We start from the raw sequence: 17,860 nt of genomic DNA on the forward strand, positions 1-17,860 counted from the left end.
CCCTGGATGCCGGCTGGCCCCGGGGATGGAGGCCCTGTGGGGATGGACTGTCTCCTCTGCCCACGAGCCAGTGGCATGGCCAGCGGGGTCACCGCCAGCATTGACCCACACAGAGGCGGGAGCAGATGGGTGTCTGGGAAGCTGCTCTGACCCGCCCACCGGATCTGGGCGCAGCCAGAGACACCCGAACGCCACCCCCGGAGCCCAGGAGAGCAGAGAGGGATGCGTTGGCCCTCTGCAGGGCAGCCCCCGGGGCGTCTGCCTCCGCCTCCATCTTCAGGCCAAGATCGGAGGCCTGGTGCTCCTGCCTAGTTCGGGGGACGTCCACAGGGACCCGTGTTTTCACGCCAACCTCTGGAGGGTGGTGAGGGTGATGTTGGGGGGGTGGGCGTCCGGACTTCATGTCCCTTTTTCTGGAAGCTTCCCTGGCCCCACAGCTCCCTCTAAATGCCCTCAGAGCTCTCTTCCTGAGCCTGGAGGGCAGAGGGCAGGATGAGGGGTGGGCGTCAGGTGGTTCTGTTGTAGCCATGCTCCGTTCTCAGAGCAGCCTTGAGAGTCGGCCGTGCGCCCACCATACAGATGAGCAAGCTGAGGGTCAGGAGGTAAAGAGACACTCACGCTGGGCAGACCAGTGGGCCCTGGGGAGGGGCAGTGCTGCGACTCCTACAGACCCCATGAGGTACAGGGAAAGGGGGCCTCCCAAAGTCACAGAGGGACAAGTGGGTGACCAGGACACATGTGTCCTAGAGCAGGGCACCGAGGCTGCCCACTCTGGCCCGGGAGACTCTGGTGTGTGTCTGCCTTCCTGACCCTGCCCCAGCTTTGTGCAGCTCGCGCTTCCCCTGCCCCGTCTGCCCTGCCCATCTCTCTGTGCAGCTCGCGCTTCCCCTGCCCCGTCTGCCCATCTCTCTGGCCTCTTTCCCTCCATCCCTCTCTGTCGCCCTCTCCCGAGTTGCTGTCCATCCCCCCCACACACACCTTTGTTTTGCTCTTTCCTCCCTCTGTCTCTGTCTGTCTCTGACTCAGTTTCTTCTCCCTCCTCTCTCTCGCTTTGTGTGTGTGCATCTGTCTGGGTCCCTCTGTCCGTCTCTCGCGCAGCCCCCTGCTGCCGTCCCTGCCTGGCGGTGCTCTTGCCCCGTCTGTCCCTCCACGTCCTGCTCAAGGCCCAGGGGTCTCTCGGTCCCTTTCTCCATCACGCTCTCTGCTCTGTTCCCACTGCCACGGGCACATCCTTGCTGGGTCTCATGATTTGGCCTCCGTGGTGCCGTGTCTCTGAGGCCCTGCAGGGCTTGGGTCACCAGCCGGCATGGACAGGGGCACTGCCCGCTGGTCTGCCATTGGACTGAGTGTGGCTGCTTCGGGGCTTCGGGCTGGGCCCCGGACCATCCCCTCCTGGTACCCCGGCTCCCGAGCCATAGCTCATGGCAGCATCCCGTAATTAAGACATAAAAATCCGTGATTTCCTCTGTGTGTTGGCAAACACCGGCCTGCTGCTAATGCAGTCCTTTCTTTTAATGGATTCTTGAATTTAAATGATATGTAATTAAACGTAATTAGCTGGGTCCGCCGTTCGCTAGGTGCCGAGCGCCGAGTGAGGCTTGCGAGCAGCTCGGTGCAGAGCGGCTTCCTTCACAGGCAGATCTCTTGCTCCCTCCCGGGGCTGAGCTCCCGGCACTGAACGGTGCCTGGCCCAGGGGCCCGGGGCAGGGGTCTGAGGAGGGGAGCCCCGGGCCAGCCACCCGGGGACTTGGACGATGAGCCCGGTGGGGTTTGCTAGGAGAAGTTTGGTTCCTTTGAGCCATCATGCTGACCTGTTTGGGGCGAAAGCTGGGAATGCCGTGGGAGCTGGGGGTGGGCCCCGGAGCAGGGGCCGGGGGGCTCCACACCTGCCCAGGCGTGACCTGAAGCCTGCCTGGCTGTCCCCCCTGGCTCAACAGCCCCCTCCTAGGCAAAGGGCGGGGCGCTCCCACCTCGCTGGCAAGTGGGGCTTTGGAGCCGCTCCTGGCCCAGGGATAGCCGAGGGAGCCCCGAAGAGCACCTCCAGGATGGCGCAAGACTCAAGCCCCCGTGCACAGGCCGAGCAAGAGGGGAGACCAGGGGGCTGGCAGCCGGGGAGCAGTGATGCCTGGGCAGGTGCCTGTCCTCCCACCGGCCCCTCCCTGCGGGCACCTGGAGCTGTGGTCTCAGGTGCAGGGACTGCTGGGACTCGGGGCCATCGGGCCGTCCCCTGGGGTCCTGGTCCCAGCCTGCCCACCCTACCATCCAGTGCCCGTGGTTTCACACACAGGCCCCTTCTTTGACTTCCCTGGATCCCATATACTGAGGTCTGTCCTCCCACCAGCCTGTGTGCCAAGGCAGGGCCCAAGGCCAGGCCGCCACTCCCTCTCCCTGCCATCCCGGCACATAGCGCGCTCCCCTGCGCTCCCCTGCGGCATCCAGGTTCTCAGTGATTGAGAGAAAGGAACTGCCCCCCCCCCACCCCCGCACCTGCCCCTTGCCAGAGCCTGCGCATGCGTCCTCTTACTACCTTTGTTGAGAGTCAGGGACACCAAGGCACTGAGGTGTCAGGTCACGTGATGAGTAGAGAACCACGCTTAGCCTCAAGGCACAGGTGGAGAAACTGAGGCAGACGGTTCTCCTGGATTAGGTTTACTGCCTGTTCGGGTACTCCGTCTCTGTCTCTCTTAGAGGGCCCCTCCCGCCCACCTTGCTGAGCCCTGCGGTCAGAGCTGCCCTGAGGAGAATCACCCCCCCCCATCCGGGGCGGGGCCGAGTGATGGGGGCGGGGCGGCCCTACGGGGGGTGGGGCAGCCGCACACTCCCGAGCCAGGCAGGGCCAGCAGCGCCCCACGGGAGGCTCCTGCCCACCAGGAGGGCCCGAGTGGGGAGCGCAGGCTTTCCAGGGACGAAGGACGTCCTGCAGGAGGGGCTGCCCGCAGAAGCCCTGGGCAGTCGGCAGGCGTGAGCGCCGTCCGGGTGGACGAAAATGGAGAGGCCGGTGGGTGGCAGGGGCCGGAACCAGAGGTCTGCAAGGCTGTGTGGTAGAGGCGCGGGGTGTAGCTGGCCAAGGCTTTGTGAGCCAAACGTTGCTTATTCTTTTTCCAGCAGCTTGAGGGTTGTACAAAGCCGGTTGCAGGGAGGATTTGGCCTGGGGGGCCACAGAGACTGGCCAAGGTGACAGCACATAGATACCTTGTGCTTGTCAATCATGTGTGACTTCGTCACATGCCTGTATCTGCAGATGCATAGAGAGCACTCTAAAAACAAACAGCGTGATGCGTTTTCCCCTGTGTGCCCCACCCCGTAACTGCCACCCAGGTGAAGATCTAGAACATTGCCAGCACCCCCAATCCTGTTCCCCCGAAAAGTAACCGTCTTCTGGCCCCTGCACCATAGGGACTGGTTGTGTCGCTCCTGAACTTGGCGTAAATGGGTCCTCTAGCTGGGGTTCCTTGAGCCTGGCTCCTGCGGCCTGTCATAAGGTTGGTGGGACCCCCATGCAGCAGCGCAGAGGGTCATTTCCTGGGAGTAGGACCATCGCCGCATTCAACCGCCTGCGCTTGCCACCGTGTTTCTCTGGCCCCTGCTGACGGACACTTGTGCAGTTTCCTCCTTTGTGCTCTTACCATAAAGCTGCGTGGAATGTTCTAGTACACGTGTTTTGGTGAACATATCGACGCATTTTTGTCATGTGCGTACCTGGGAGTGAAATGGATGGGTCCGAAGCAGGTGCCGGCACACAATTTGGTGAACTAAAGGCCACGCCACATACAACCTTTTGACAGCGACAAGTATGTATTTCAGCGCTGCTGGGGATGATGTATCTTAAGTTCCCGCCATCGCCAGCTGTGTCTGTGATGGCAAGAGTGAAACGAGCCCGTAGAACCCTGCACAGATGTGAGGGTTGTTCTTGCTCCAGTTGCAGACCCAGTGGTGGCGGTGAGGGTCCCCTTGCGCTCAGCACCTGTGTTGTCTCCAGGGCTCCTGGTTTGGGGCCTCAGTCATCAGGGTTGTGTGCACTGCCCTCTCCACTCCCACGGCTGCCCCTGGGGAGGTGGCCTCCAGGCCACCAGGCTGACTCTTTAAAACAAAAGGTGGTTCCCTTGCCCTGAAAGGACAGCCACTGTAGGGTAAAGAGCTTTGTGAAAAACAAACCCTTCAAAAGGGACAACTTGGCTTTTAGGATGTTATCAGAGCCAGTGTCAACCACTTCCTTCCAAACCAGGGTGGGGGCTTCCGAGGTGGTGGCCTGGCTGCTGGGAAGCCATGATTTCCTGCTTTCTCAGGGAGCTGGGGTCAGGCCATGGGGTGATCTGAGTAGCAGGTCCTCAGTGGTATGAAGTTGCACGGGGGTACCCCGCCCCACAAACTCCAGCTCATGAGCAGTGCAGGAGGGTCGTCAGGTCACCAGGACTTGAGTCTTAGCTCACAGCACCAGGCTGCACGCAGCCCAAGGGACGAGGTCCCAGCCCTTCCCCCAAGTGTTAGAGACTTTTGGGATGTCCCTAGGAGCCCACCCCAGGTCGCTCCTGTGGCCAGGGCTCCAGCCCTCTTACAGTTCCCCACCCACATGCCCACTGGGACCCCTGCTCTACCTCAGGACTCCGTCCACAGCCTCTCCTCCAGGAGCCCCCACATTGGCGTCCTGGGGTGCCACCTGGGCCCATAGGCATTTGCATCCATGGCGTGGTCTCTCTTCTCTTGTGCTTATCCTCCAGGCAGATCTCAGGACGTATCTGGGGCTTTGGACAGTTCTACCCCGCCAAATCCCACCCAGCCAGAGAGCTGCTTTGCCAGGAGCACCCCCCTCTGTGGTGTGGGAGTGACCTCAGAGGACAGGGACTGGTTGGCAAGTGCACCCCTAGGGTTTGGACGGGGAGGCACTCAGAGCAGGGTCAAAATCACGGCCCTGCTGTTAGGAGTCAGACATTTCTGCTGGTGGTGGGGATGGAGCAGAGCCAGCGGCCACTCTGAGCAGGCTTCGGCTAGAAGGGGTTCGGAGAGGTGACCCGTGGAGAGAACAGGAGGGGTTGTGTACACCCTGATGGGTGGCTGAGACAGGGAGTGGGAGGAGGGGCATCGGTAACCCGGTACAGAAGGACCTGGAGGCCTCCTGAGGGCCCGTGCTAGACGCAGGGAGAAAGAGGCTCCGAAGGGGTCACGGATGGTCTAACCTGCGGCTCTGCTCTCCAGGCCCAGTGATGAGCGGCATCCGGACATGAAGGCTGATGGATACGTGGACAACCTGGCCGAGGCCGTGGACCTGCTTCTGCAGCACGCGGACAAGTGACGAGCCTCGTAGGGCGACCCCCGCCTGGCGCCACCCCTCCCCTGGGCCCCAGGGTGCAGGCCAGGCTTGCTTCCCCCAGCCTCCCGTGGAGCTGTTCCTCCGGGGATGGCCTGCTGCCCCAGCCACCCCCAACCCGGTGAAGTCAGACAGTGGGACAGACCCGTCTGGGTGTCTCCAGACGAGGAGAACCCTTGTCTCTGGGAGCGCTCTCTAGCCGCACCCAGTCGTAGGAGTGTCCCAGCTGACTGGCCTGAGGGACCTTGACTCCCCGGCCCTCTGTCACACGTTCTGTGCATTTGACGGAGGGGCCTGGAGAAGGCGGGGGCTTCCTGCACCGTCCATGCAGCCTGCGGCTGAAGCAGCCTCCCTGGGACGGCCCAGCGCCCCCCGCCGGCCTCCCTGCCCCCACCCTGAGTCCCAGTGGCCCCTTGGCACCCCTTCCCTCTCCTACCCCAAGAGGCACCTTGGAGCCCAAGGCTGGGGCAGCTCCCCGGGGACCCTGAAGACTGCCGTCCTATAATCAAGAACTAACCTTGTGGGTCAAGGCTGTGGGCCCAGAGGGTGGTCCAGGGCCCTAACTCGGTAGACGTGAATGTGTCTTGCCCAGCGTCTGCCGGGGCAGCTACTGGTTAAATAAATCAACTGTCCTGACCCGACTGGGTCTCTGACTCAGTTTGACACCCAGAGGGCCCGAGGAGGGGTGGTGGGGGGTGCCTGGCCCTGGCCTGGTGCTGCCACATGCTTGAGCTCGAGCAGCCAGAGGCCCAGGGCCCCAGACACCCGTGCCACCCCGTCCCCTTCAGGAGGACGGAGGCCCAGAAGGGACAGCAGGCGGCCCCACGGGGGACAAGCAGAGCAGGGCGCATGTTGGCCAGCTCTCACGGGCCGTCCTGCGGAGGGGGGTGGTGAGCCACAGGCTTCCAGAATTCACTCAGAGCCGGGTTTCAGGTTTCAGAATCAGTCAGCTGAACAGATCACTTGATGGCTGTTTCTCCTCAAATCAATCCAGAAGTCCCTGATGAGTCTTGGGCAACGACTGCGTGTGAAAGAGGTCCTGGGTCCGTAACGGGGTTTCCACTCTGCGGAGCACGAGATGAAAGGCTGGACCCCAAGCTCTGAGTCGCCCTGGCAAGGGAGCCTAAGGCCCGCAGGGGGCTGTGCTGTCCCCAGGCGGGCTGGCCACCATTAAATCAGGATTAAGAGGAACCAGTGGCCAAGTCTTTTCATCAAGAAGGGAGGCCACCGGCGGGGCTGGTGTCCATGGTGGTGAGGGAGGAGGGGCGTGGGGCCCATTAGCTGGGAAGTATGCAAATCGCCTGCTCCTGGACGAGTCCGCTAATTCTAGCTTGTTGGGGGACCGGCGGGCCCGCGGTGGGCAAAGCGCACCAGGGCTTAGAGGGCAGCGTCAAGGAGACGGACTTGCCACGTTCCGGCCAGTTTGTCTTGGTTTTCTTTCATGGGGTGCCCTTGCCTGCTGTCCTGGCTGGGGCTTGTGGCCAGGGCAGTGTCCCCTCTGGAGGCAGGACGCTGCTGTTCTTGGTCCATGGACCGGCTGCTGCCCAGGAGGGGGACGGGGAGGGTGTCTGAGGGACAGCTCGGGTGGGGTGGGGGGGCAGACGTCTGCTGTGTCTGGCCGGGAAACGTGCCACCCCAGCTTCAGTGAAGGGGACATCCACACTCTCTCCATTTTACAGAGAAGGAAATGGTGGTGTGGACAGAGGACCAGCCCACGGACTGGGGAGGGCAGAGCTGAGACTCAGACCAAGGTCTGACCCCAAGTCTTGTCCTTTCTAGTTCTTCCTACAGTCCTTCCATGGGGGTGGCCGGTGACCGTGACTTTCTTGGTGAGCCTGCACACTGGTATCCTCCGTCTGGAGACGAAATGTTCTTCAGGACCGAGGTCCACTCAGCCCTAGCACGGGGGACACCATCCACAAGCCTCAGCTGCCTTAACTGTGAAAGGGGGGGTTCCTTCCTGAACAGACACGGTCGGAGCCCTATCAGGGGGCAGGCCACACCGGCATGCCCTGTCCCCTGCTGTGGATGACGACCCTTGTCCTGCGGCCCAGAAGGGAGAAGGGCATCCCTCGCCCCGGGGTCCTTCCAGCCACCCACGGTCCACCTGCCGCAGAGCCTCCTTCCCGGCAGGCGGGTGCAGGTCTCAAGCCACAGACACATGTCACGAAGCCGCTCCTGTGGGTGGGGCTGGAGTTCAGGGCCGCCAGTGGCCTAAGTACCTGTCTGCGGTCAGGAGAGGCACCAGACCTGCCACTAAGAAACGGCCCTCTGAGCCCAGGGAACAGGCCAGGCTGGCTCCGGGAGCCCTCCCTGCAGAGCCCTGGCGTGAGGCAGGGGCCTGAGTCTGGCCACGCTGCCCAGCAGGACATCCCAGGCTCTGGGGGCCACGAGCCCAGCCGTGTCTGGGAGGGGGAGGGGTGGATGGTGGGGAGGGAGGACAGTCTTGCAGGGTCACCTCTTTGGGGGCACAAGGGCTTCACCTACCCGCCAGACCTTCCAGTGCAAGCAACCCTATGCTGCCGGCCCGCGACCACTTTGCAAACCCAATTCCGCCCAGGTTAATCACGCAGCAAGAGAGTTTAGGTCTCACCTCACGTCCAAGTCTGGGGCTGGCCGGATCCAGATCCCAAGGCATGCCCAGGCAACCCTGAGGCAGGGCCAGGGCAGCCCCTCCCAAACTCCCCCACATGGAAAGGAGGCGGCGCGACCCTGGGAGGACAGGAGGCCCTGGCCGGAGGCTGGGGCGTGGCGGGAAGTCTGAGTGGCAGCACCAAGCCCGCCCGCCCGCCACGGGGCCAGGGCCGCTTCGGTGTCCCCTCTCTCCTCCTCTAGACTGGGGGGGAATAAGGCCCCTCCAAAGGCCTGGGCCTTCCTGGGGGCCAACCCTGCCCCTCTCAGGTGGAAAGTGCTGCAGAGATGGGGACGCAGGGCAGGACACGCGTGCCTGCCTCCTGGGGCTCGTGGTGCCCCCCCCACGTCGGTGTGATCATCCCGAGGGCCTCTCCCTTTCTCTCAAAGGTGCCCCATTCAGAGGGTGAACATACTGGTATAAAAAGAAACCAAAAGTCAGACTCTGCCCTCCGCGACTGTCTGGGGCGATTCCTTCCAGCCCCTCCCAGCCTTCTTAACACACTGCGGCTCGGCCGAGTCCGCCGTGGTGCCGGGCTCCGGGGCACGGACTCCCGTGTAAGCCCCGCAGGGGTTTCAGCCTGTGCACACCTGGAGCCGCTCCGTCGGCTCGCGGCCTGACATCGGACGCAGGTGCCAGACGGCCCAGCGCCGGGGGCCACAGACCCCGTGAGCCCGGCGCTGGGGCCCCGGGCAGAGTCCGGTTTCAGGCAGATCTGGAGGCACAGGAGCTCGGGTCGTGTCCTTCCCCTGGCACTGGGGGAGATGCAGGGTGGCCGTGGCTGGGCAGGCTGAGCGGAGAGCAGATGCCCCTAAGTGAGGCCAGTTGGAGGCCGGGGCCCAGCCAGGGACCTCAGCTGAGGAGGGCTGGAGGTCTGTCTAGGGCCACCCGGGCAGGGAACAGGAGGCAGAGTCCCTGGGTCCCTGGGCCCCCAGCCCCCAAGCTTCAGCCCCAGCAGCCGTGTTTCACCTGGGGCACGAACTCGGCGTTCTAACACCATCCTGGTACGGGGGCGGCTGCGGGAAGGAAAACCAGCCACAGGAAGAGTCCAGAGTGCTCTGGTGCCTCACAGCCACAGGACGTCCTCGGGACCCGGCGGGCGTTCTAGGCAGAAACTCTGTGGTTCGATTTCATGGGCAAACCTTGGGTTACAGAAATGTAAACGAGCCTCTGAAGCCTGTCCTCAACCTCCCGAGCGTGGCTAGCCAAGCGTCCGCGGTCTGGAGGGCCAGGCACGCGGACTGGGCGCCCCGGAGCCCACCCTGGGTCAGGCTGGGAGCGCCGGTCCCCCCCCACCAGCGGGAGCAGCGCAGGTCTGAGCCCTGCTGCCCGCGTGGGGAACGGCCCGCCCGCACCACGTCCTCGCCTAGCCCGTGGGGGAAGGTGGCAGGCTGCCGGGCGCTAGGCCGGGCCTTCCGCAGCAGCAGCAGCACGACCTGGGGCGCACGGCCCTGTGGCGGGCCCAGCTGGCAAAGGCAGACTCCCCTCCCGCGCCTGACTCCGGAATCACATGGAGCCGGTGTCTCTGCTCTGCCGTCCTGGGGTCTCTGGCTCCCGGATGGACAGAGAGGCCAGGCCCCTCCACCTCCAAACACGCACCCGTGTACACACACGCGTTGCCCTGGGGACCGGGCATATCAGACGGTGCCTCAGAGGGCTCCCTCATGCCCACGGCTGTGGCCACACACAGTGGCTCGCTCCCCTTCACGCATCAGCCTCTGGAGAGCTGAGATGTCTGTTCGCCCCATCTCACCACCCTGACCGCGAGGCTCGGAGGGGAGAGGAGGGCCCGGCCTCGGCCCCTGCCAACCCAGAGCCACTGCTCCCGTGGACAGAGTGGGGAGCCACCAATCCACCACAGCCGACAAACCACGCAGCAGGCTCCCGGAGGCTGGGTACTGAACCAGGAAGCTTTATTTACACAGTAAGAGTAACAAGCAAATTCCTGAGAGACTAGAGCGGCTCTAGTGCAAGACAGTTGTGGCCCGCGTGGGAGGACAGGCAGCCGTGGGCGGGGCTGGGGGTGCAGGCCCAGTGCCTTCTGCACACATGTGGCTCGGCCCCCGGCGGGCTGGCCCAACGCCACTCGCTTCGGCTGCCTCACTATTGGGGGTTCAGCAGCCCCACGGGCGGAGCCTCTGGAAAGCACGCTACAGCCCCCCCAGCAGCTCCTGGGACATCTCCTTCACGCACTGAAAACACAACCTATTTGCCAAAGAGACTATGCTAGAACAGACTATCCTACCTAGCCTACGAGATCTCTGCTGTGGTCTGGGGGGCGGTTTGCATTATCTTTTCTCTTTAAAGATTAGGCAATGTCTTCTCTGACTGGAGCCAGCAGGAGAGGTTTGACCAGCTGCGCGGCTGTGGCAAGATGCGGCGTAACTACCTGTACGGGGCGGGGTGGGGGGCGGAGTGCCTGGGCCACGGCAGCCACGGCCCAGCTGGCCACGGAGTGCGCATGACTTGAACCTCACGGGCAGATGTGGAGGTGCAGGCCGGGCCCACGGCAGAGCGTCCAGGGCTCTGTGTTAAATACCACGGAAGCTCCCTGAGACCCGCAGCGGCCCGAACCCGCCGCCCAGGGAAGCCTCCGCTGGAGCAGGGAGCTCGCGCGCCACCCTGTGCACTAGGAGACCCATTTGAACATTGGGATTTTCTTTTCAACGTGGACTTTTCCTTTATTTAAATTTTCTTTCCGTGTACAAATTCATCAAACATTTTGATGACGAGTAAGGCTTTCTGAGAATGAAAATCTATGGGTGATCGGCACAAGCGCCCCCGTGGCCTGGACATCGTGTCTGCCTGCGGGCCCCGCGCCAGCCCCGGCCTCCACCGCGAGTAAGGCAAGAGGGTTTGTGGTAAACGGTTAAGGCCACCGACCCCGGCCCGGCCCAGGCCCTGCGGGCAGACAGCGGCTCTTGTCAGTCCTATGGCCGTAGCAGGTGCTCCTTCTGGAGCAGGTCGGGACACACGCAACAGGGAGCCTCTCCTCCCCACCCTGCTCTCTGGGAGCTACAACCCTGCGTTCATCCTTCAGGGTCCCCGGGCAGGCAGGTGGCTAGTCCAGGCCTCCCTTCCAGCTCGGAACTCCCTGGGTCTCCTTCAGAGGCAGGCGCTCACAGGCATCCCCTAGGAGAGGCAGGGCCTGGACGCTGACGGGGCTCCTCCTGGCGAGCGTGCCAGCCCGCCCACGGCCCCGCGGGGACAGGCACACACAGCCAGAGGGAGCTCCCGGGCGAGCCTCCCTCCAAGAGCCTCCAGACCAGAAGTCCCGGCGTCAGCAGGGCCGAGCGGGACACGCCTGCCTGGACGGCAGAGCGGCACCTTCTGCACAGGGCGGGTGCTCCAGCCAAAGGGGAACGTGAGACGACCGGAGGGCATTTCTTTCTCGGAGCAGAAGGGACAGTGGCCACTCTCCCCCCACTGCTGCTGTGGGCTTGCGCTAGGAGCTTTGGCAGGAGTGAGGACAGCAAAGACGGGCCTGAGGAGGCTGGAGGGCCAAACCCTGCTGGAGGGCCAAACCCAAACTTTTGCCCGAAAGTGCCACAGGACTGGGTTTGAGGGTCGACGGGACCAGCTAGGGCAGAGGTGGGAAGGCTTGGCCTTCCTTGCCACAAGGCCTGAGAACGGGGAAGCAGCTGGTGGGTGGGGTATGCAGGCAGGTCGCCCACCCCACGGCGCTGTGCCACATACCCACCACCTCAGGTGCCTGCCCAGCTGACCCTGAGGAAAGGCAGCCGGTGGGGGGGTCACCACTCAGGCCCGTCTGGCTCCCCTCAGTCCCTCACTGTGCTGTGGACCAGGAGATGGGACCCCGCCTCTCCTTCCACAGGAAGGAGGTTTAAGAGACCACACTCCCTCAGTGGCCCCTCTTGGTGTGGGCTGGGTGCCAGTACTGGGTGCCAAGGTTTCTGAGGACAGGAGTCACCAGAGTGTGCTCTCCCAGTTTGTAACTCAACGACCCCAGCCCCCGCTGGCTTTGCTCTAAGAAGATGTGGCCTCCATGACCTACTACGGGGGGGACGAGGCATGATGGCAGGCCCACCCAGAGCCACCGGCTCCCTGCTTTGGCTCTTCGGGGTCCTGAGGGGACGTGCCTTTGGTGGGAGCCACTGAAGGTAACTGGTTCCGGCCCCAGGACCTTCCCTGTGTCCACACAACCATGATGCTATCTGACCTGAGGCTTTGAACACAATCTGGGATTGTGTTCACTGAATTGAGATCTTCTCTACAAGCATCTTATGGCTGATTTTTAAGAAACACCACCCCAGAAATCAGAACTTGAGCACCACGCTTTTCATTGAGGCAAACCGTGAAGCTGTGAGTACAGTTTCCCAAACAGGGTCTTTCTTTTGGGGAAAGAGAGTGAGAACCTTCGTACTCACTCTGTGCACGTGAGGCCTTCACTGTCCACAGAAGATGAGCAAAAGCAAGGAGACTACGAATGTGCCTTTGTTACGTGTCAGCAAACTCAAGAGAATACACCGGTTATTTTTAGCTGTAGTAGGGAAAGGAGCCACTTGCTCATAAGCCGACAAAATTGCTATTGTCTGAGGAAGATGCCAAGTTTGCTACAAGCCAGAGTCCAAGAGAGCAGAGCCCGTGTGGTGTGTCTGCCAGCCGGGCTTCCTGAGAGCGAAACCTCAGGGGGTCGGGGTTGGGGAGGGGTGGGGCGGGGCTCCCCTGCAGCAGGGCATCCGCAGGGGTGCCTGGAGCTGGGGACCGTGCATGCGCCCTGCACTCTGTGCCCGCCATAGGGACGCTGCGTGGAGGCGCTCTGCTCCCTGGGCTGAGCAGCAGGGGCGCTTGTCGGGGGCGGGGGGTGCACTGGGATGAAGGCCAGCATCCCACCAACCAGCGCCAGTGTGCTTCGAATACGGCAGGCAGCCTTGCGGGTCCCCGGTCCAGCCCACAGGCTGCCTCCACCCCTGAAACGTGCACAGGGCCTGGGTGCACGGACCTGCTCACAGCTCCTGCCTCCCGAGGACGTTTTCAAGAAGTTGCCCGTTACTGGTGACCTCTCCCGGCTCACCTGAATCCAGCTGATCCCCCAGGGACAGGTTGGCCACAGAGAATGGCTGTCACGTGCCAGCCCTGCCCAAGCGGTTCCCGGAGCGGCAGAGAGCCACAGGGTCAGGCTCTCCACGCCACGGGCGAGGCAGAGAGTTCTGTCTTTTCACCAACAGACCCACCCACGTCTACCCAACGCAGACGCCTCCAACAAGCAGCCCGAGCTGTTCCCCAGGCCCCCAGAGTTCCGACATGGTGCCCCCCCACCCCGGCACCCCAGGGCCTCGGTCTCCCACACTTGGAATTAAGGCCAAATGGTTCTGATGTTACTACAAAGGAAAGCGTCTCCCGAACCTTCCCAAGCCTGAAGCAGGGAGACCTGGGAGAGAAGGCACGGAATACAACGGACTGAAGGAGGCTGTGGGGCCGACCCCCCGGAAATGAACCTGAGCAGGAGGCCGGGAAGGGCCCGACCCCGCCAGACGGCCCTGAGCAACGCGCCCACCCCCGCCAGCCCCACAGAGCACAGAGCAGCGGACCCTGCGGGACCCGGCAGGGCGGCTGGCGAGGAACAGGGGGGAAGGGGCCCAGCCCACGAAGCTGCTCTCGGGTTCCCGCGGCCCCTTGGATGGCCGTGGCCATGGCCGCTGTGCCGGTGAGGTGCGGGGGCGGGCGGCTGTGCGGCGTGGCCGGGCCTGCGGGGGGCTCCCCGCCTCAAGTGTCCGCCGCCCCTCAGTTGTTCTCTATCTGTTCAATGTCCAACTCGCCGTCCAGGGAGCAGGGGCTGTTCCCGGCCGCCCCGCGGTCCCGCCAGGCCGAGGCCGGCCCCCAACTCCGGGCACAGCCGTCGCCCAGGCCGCAGCCGCCCGACTCCTCACAGCACTGCTCCTCCTCGCAGGCCGGCTGGTCGTCGAAGGCTGGGGGCAGAGGCTCGGGGACCGGGGTCCCGGCGGGGGTCCTGCCCCCCAGGCTGGAGGCGGAGGCCGAGAGCAAGGCGGTCCAGGACCTGGTGCTGCTGACGTGGAGGGCAAAGGGGCTGTGCGGGCCGCAGTCCTCCATCCCCGCACTCAGGCAGCTGAGGCTGCTGAAGGTCTGACAGTTCTGTGGGGAGACAGACACACGGGTCAGCCGGCGTCCCGCGCCCATCCCAAACGCAAGGGCTGTACGGCCCAGACGGCCGGCCGCAGCCCCTGGGGCCACCTGGTGAAGCGTCCGCTGGGCGGCGGAGGCCCACCAGCGCCCGGCCTCCCCCAACACCCGGGCAAGAAGAGGGGCCGTCGGCGAGTGGGCGCGAGGAAATATGCCCCGGCCAGTGAACACCGGGTTAACACACACAAAATCCAGTTACCCAAAAATGAAGAAAAGGGCCCGAGCTTGACACCACCCAGGCGAAGGGAAGCCGCGGCGAGAAGGCCGGGCTCTGAACCCGGAGCAGGCTGCGCTTCCCCAGGGCGAGCTGGCGGAAACGGCAGGTCGTCGCTGGCGGATGCCGCAGCTCTGCGGGCCGGGTCGCTGGGCTCGCCCGCCGGGGGCCTCAAGCAGACCCTCAGCCTCCCTGGCCCCGGCTGCCTCACCTGTTAAGAGGTAAACAATGGTCCCTACCTGTTCTGTAGGGCTCTTTGAGGGCCCAGTGGGAAACGGAGGCCGCCTACCAAGTACTGCCTGTGTGGGGCCAGCCCGGGGAGGGAGGCAGCCTGGGGGCTCCCTGAGTGGCAGGTGCAGCTCCAACAGGACCCCAGGGTGCTTGGGGACCTCTGGGGGCAGGCCCAGTCCTGTGCACAAGTGGGTGAGGTTAAACGCCTGCTTTCACCCCAGAGCACGACTTGGGACAGAGGGGTATGACAGCTGGGGGTGCCCACAGCCTCGCTCTGGGGACCCCCCAAAGGACCAGCAGCCATACAGTCTCCTCTCAAAGGGGACCCAAGGAGAGATGGGCTAGAGGGCAGAGGAGAGGCCTCTGGGGCGTGAGGTGGGGACCGGGAGCGCCGAGATCACAGGCGTGTCCCAAGGGCCCCGGTTCTTTCACAGGCTGCGGTGCTCACACACGCTTGGCGGTGCTCACACACACTCGGCGGTGTTCACACACGCTCGGCGGTGTTCACACACGCTCGGCGGTGCTCACACACGCTTGGCGGTGTTCACACACACTCGGCGGTGTTCACACACGCTCGGCGGGAGGACGACCACCGGCTGTCATGGCAAACGAGCGGCTGAAACAGGATCAGCCGACGGAAAAGAAAAGCCACCCTCTCTGGAGGAAGTGGCTGTGCCTTTCTTGGGCTCGCTCATTGTTCCCGAACGCTCCGGAGCAAACTGGTCTCATGGGTTTGCTTTCCTTGGAATCTTGTGACTAACCAAGAAAGGTGAAGCCGGGAGGGCGGGGGTGGGGGGGTGGGGGGTGGCGCCGGGGGACTCTGGGAGCCCGGCTGGGATCAAAGAGAGAAGGGCCAGGCCACGGGTGAGAGCTGTGAGGCCTGGCCGGGCCTGGGGGAAGCCCAGGTCACGGTCCCCGCGGACTGGGGGCCCTCCCGTCCCCTGGCCTGGGGTGCCGTGGGGTTCAGCAAGGCCACCGTCCACACGGCGCACATTCCGTTCCCCACCGCTGCGGGGAGCTGGAGACGCTCCCAGACTAGAACGTGATCTGACTCTTGGCAGGTGGAGGCCCCAGACGCCCGCGATGGGAGGGTCTGGGGGGCCCCTTCTGCCTTCCAGATGGGAGGGTCTCGGAGGCCCCTCCTGCCTTCCAGCCACTCTCTTCTCCTGCCTAGACCTGAGCCAGGACAGAAGGAAGTGGGCGGATGGCCTTGTCTGGACAGTGTTGTCAACCTCCACCTCAGCCCGGGTCCCCAGCTGCTCTGCACACAGAGTTGCAGAAGCAAGGGGGGGACATGTCTGGAGCCCAGGTACCCAAGGAGCCCGACCCAGCCCTGCTGCCGGGCTGCACAGTCAGCCTCTTGGCCCTAGAGGAGCTGTGTTGTGTGAGGACATGCAGAGAGTGGCGAGTGACACCTGTTACAGAGTAATAATGTCTGATGTGAGCCGGATGTGCTACGAAGGGGGTCACAGGCAGTGGCCCTGGGGATCACCCACGGCCGTTCACCCCAGCGTGCCGGACACCTGCTGGGAGCCCCAACGTGGCAACAGTGGGAAGGCTGGCGAAAACCTGAACAGGAAGCGCTCCCGAGTCTGCGTTCACCCTCCCTGGCTGCTCAGACTGCCCCCGCCCCCCGCCGCCGCCACAGATCCTGGGTGGGGGGCAGCAGGGTAAAGGTGCAAGTGGAGGGGGTGGAGGACTCTGCGTCTGGCTTTATGGCAAATGTGACCGTCTGTGTCTGCACACTAATCAGGTTAAACATTAGCCGCACCAGCAGCAGGGCGCTGGGGACCCCAGTCTGCTGGGACCTTCCTGCCTTTGCCTAATGTAGTCCCTGGAGAGAGCTGAGGAGGGACAGGCTATCACAGACCTGGGCTCTGCCACCAATGAGTACCAGGGTCTCACACAAGAGCCTCCGAGCTACGGACCTCAGCACACCCGGCAGATAAGGGGTGGCCCAGGGCACCTGGGGCCACCCTGCGGCAGCTGTCTGGGATAACGAGGTCCTTTCTGCTTTGCAAGAGGGCAAGAATCTGCCAGGTGTGGTTGGTGAATGTTGACACAAGCATGCCCCAGGGTGTCACCGAACCCCACCCCTGAGAAGTCCTCAAAGGCACCTGCTGCTTGACTGCAAAGCCAATGTCACCTTGAAAACTTTGTTGACTCAAAACTCAGCCATTTCAGCCACAGTCTTGGAAAAAATGAGACCAGCCCGCCGAGTGCCCCAGCTGGTGGCAAGTCCCACCTGCCAGGGAGGAACGTGACCGACACAATGCGGCAGTGTACGTCCTGCCCGGACTCCAGCCCGGGTGAGCCTACCCTGTGCCGACGCCCAGGGCCCAGGGCTACCTGTGCCCACCGCGCCCTGGGGGCAGGGTCCTGCCCAGCCTCTCCTGCCAGCTCACACTCCCCAGAAGCCCGGCTCCCACAGAAGAACACTGCCCGGGCCTGTTGGAGGCCCCGAGGCCTGCGTGCCCTCAAAAATGTCTGGGGAAAAGCTGCTAACAAGTTCAAAGCGCCACATGAACACATCATTCCATGGTGAAATGGTTGCTCCGGGACAAACAGTCCCCCACCCCAAACTCTGCTCTCCTGAGGCCCAGCCCTGGCCCAGGGATTGGCCACCCACTTGGGCACAGGCCTGCTCAGGTAACCAAGATCAGAAGCAGCCATCGCCGTGGCCTCAGGCTAGTGGCTGGAAACACTGTTCAGCACCCCAGTCCTAGAGTCTGGGGCAGCTTCCAAAAGGGGCCCCTAAACGTCAAGATCTTCCCATCAGATCCGCCAGACAGCTCTAGCCAGCCACATTCCAGCCCACCCCAACCGTCCCCCGGGGTTTCACAGCCAGGAGCAATGGGCCCCTCTTCCGCATTCCTGCATCCTCCTGGGCGGGAGGCCTTGGCCCGGCCCTGGGGACAGAGACAAAGGTCCTCACCTTCCGCGGTGCAGCCCCAGTGAAAGTCTGTGTGGTCCTCCTTGTAGACAGAGACCCACCAGATCCTGGGCAGCAACAGCACCTCATCTGCCAGGCCCAGTTCCCTTCTCGACGCCCAGTCCCTCCCCCGCCCCCCAACCACCCACACTGTGGAGAGTCCAGGAAGGTCAAGGTCCCTCCAGATGGACTGGTTTCCTGCCCCCAGGAAACCCCCGTTACCTCAACAGACACTCAGCCCCAGCTTGCTGCAAGCACCAACTTGGGCCCCAAGCTCACGTCGCTCCTCTAGTGTCACTGCTTTAATGCTAGCCTAGAGGGGCACAATGGAGGGAGCCCAGAGTCGTCTACAAGCTGAACTGCACCACAGGCTTTACCAATAAA

At 63.5% G+C, this 17,860-nt stretch overlaps 2 protein-coding genes and 1 long non-coding RNA gene across 5 annotated transcripts in view; 1 reads left to right on the forward strand and 2 right to left on the reverse strand.

Moving 5' to 3' along the window:
* Positions 1–5,921, forward strand: part of LHPP (phospholysine phosphohistidine inorganic pyrophosphate phosphatase) — a 114,792-nt gene extending 108,871 nt beyond the window's left edge. The window contains exon 7 of the mRNA XM_059398771.1: positions 5,194–5,921. Within this exon, the coding sequence (XP_059254754.1) occupies positions 5,194–5,290 (97 nt within the window). The 3' untranslated portion in view covers positions 5,291–5,921. The remainder of the gene's footprint in view (positions 1–5,193) is intronic.
* Positions 2,537–5,185, reverse strand: LOC132016858 (uncharacterized). 2 transcript variants are annotated; one of them, XR_009404031.1, is made up of 3 exons: positions 4,596–5,185; positions 3,700–4,080; positions 2,537–3,034 (listed from the first exon to the last, which is right to left on the reverse strand). It is a non-coding gene; the product is annotated as an uncharacterized LOC132016858 (long non-coding RNA). The 2 variants fall into 2 exon arrangements; XR_009404030.1 differs by having other exon boundaries at positions 2,537–3,235.
* A 3,906-nt stretch (positions 5,922–9,827) lies between the features above and the next one.
* Positions 9,828–17,860, reverse strand: part of FAM53B (family with sequence similarity 53 member B) — a 145,029-nt gene continuing 136,996 nt past the window's right edge. For both annotated transcript variants that reach the window (XM_059398774.1, XM_059398772.1), the window contains exon 5: positions 9,828–14,051. In XM_059398774.1, coding sequence (XP_059254757.1) covers positions 13,683–14,051 — 369 coding nt within the window. In that variant the 3' untranslated portion in view covers positions 9,828–13,682. The remainder of the gene's footprint in view (positions 14,052–17,860) is intronic.

Source organism: Mustela nigripes, chromosome 4 (genome assembly GCF_022355385.1).
Source record: "Mustela nigripes isolate SB6536 chromosome 4, MUSNIG.SB6536, whole genome shotgun sequence".
Classification (NCBI taxonomy): Eukaryota; Metazoa; Chordata; class Mammalia; order Carnivora; family Mustelidae; genus Mustela; species Mustela nigripes.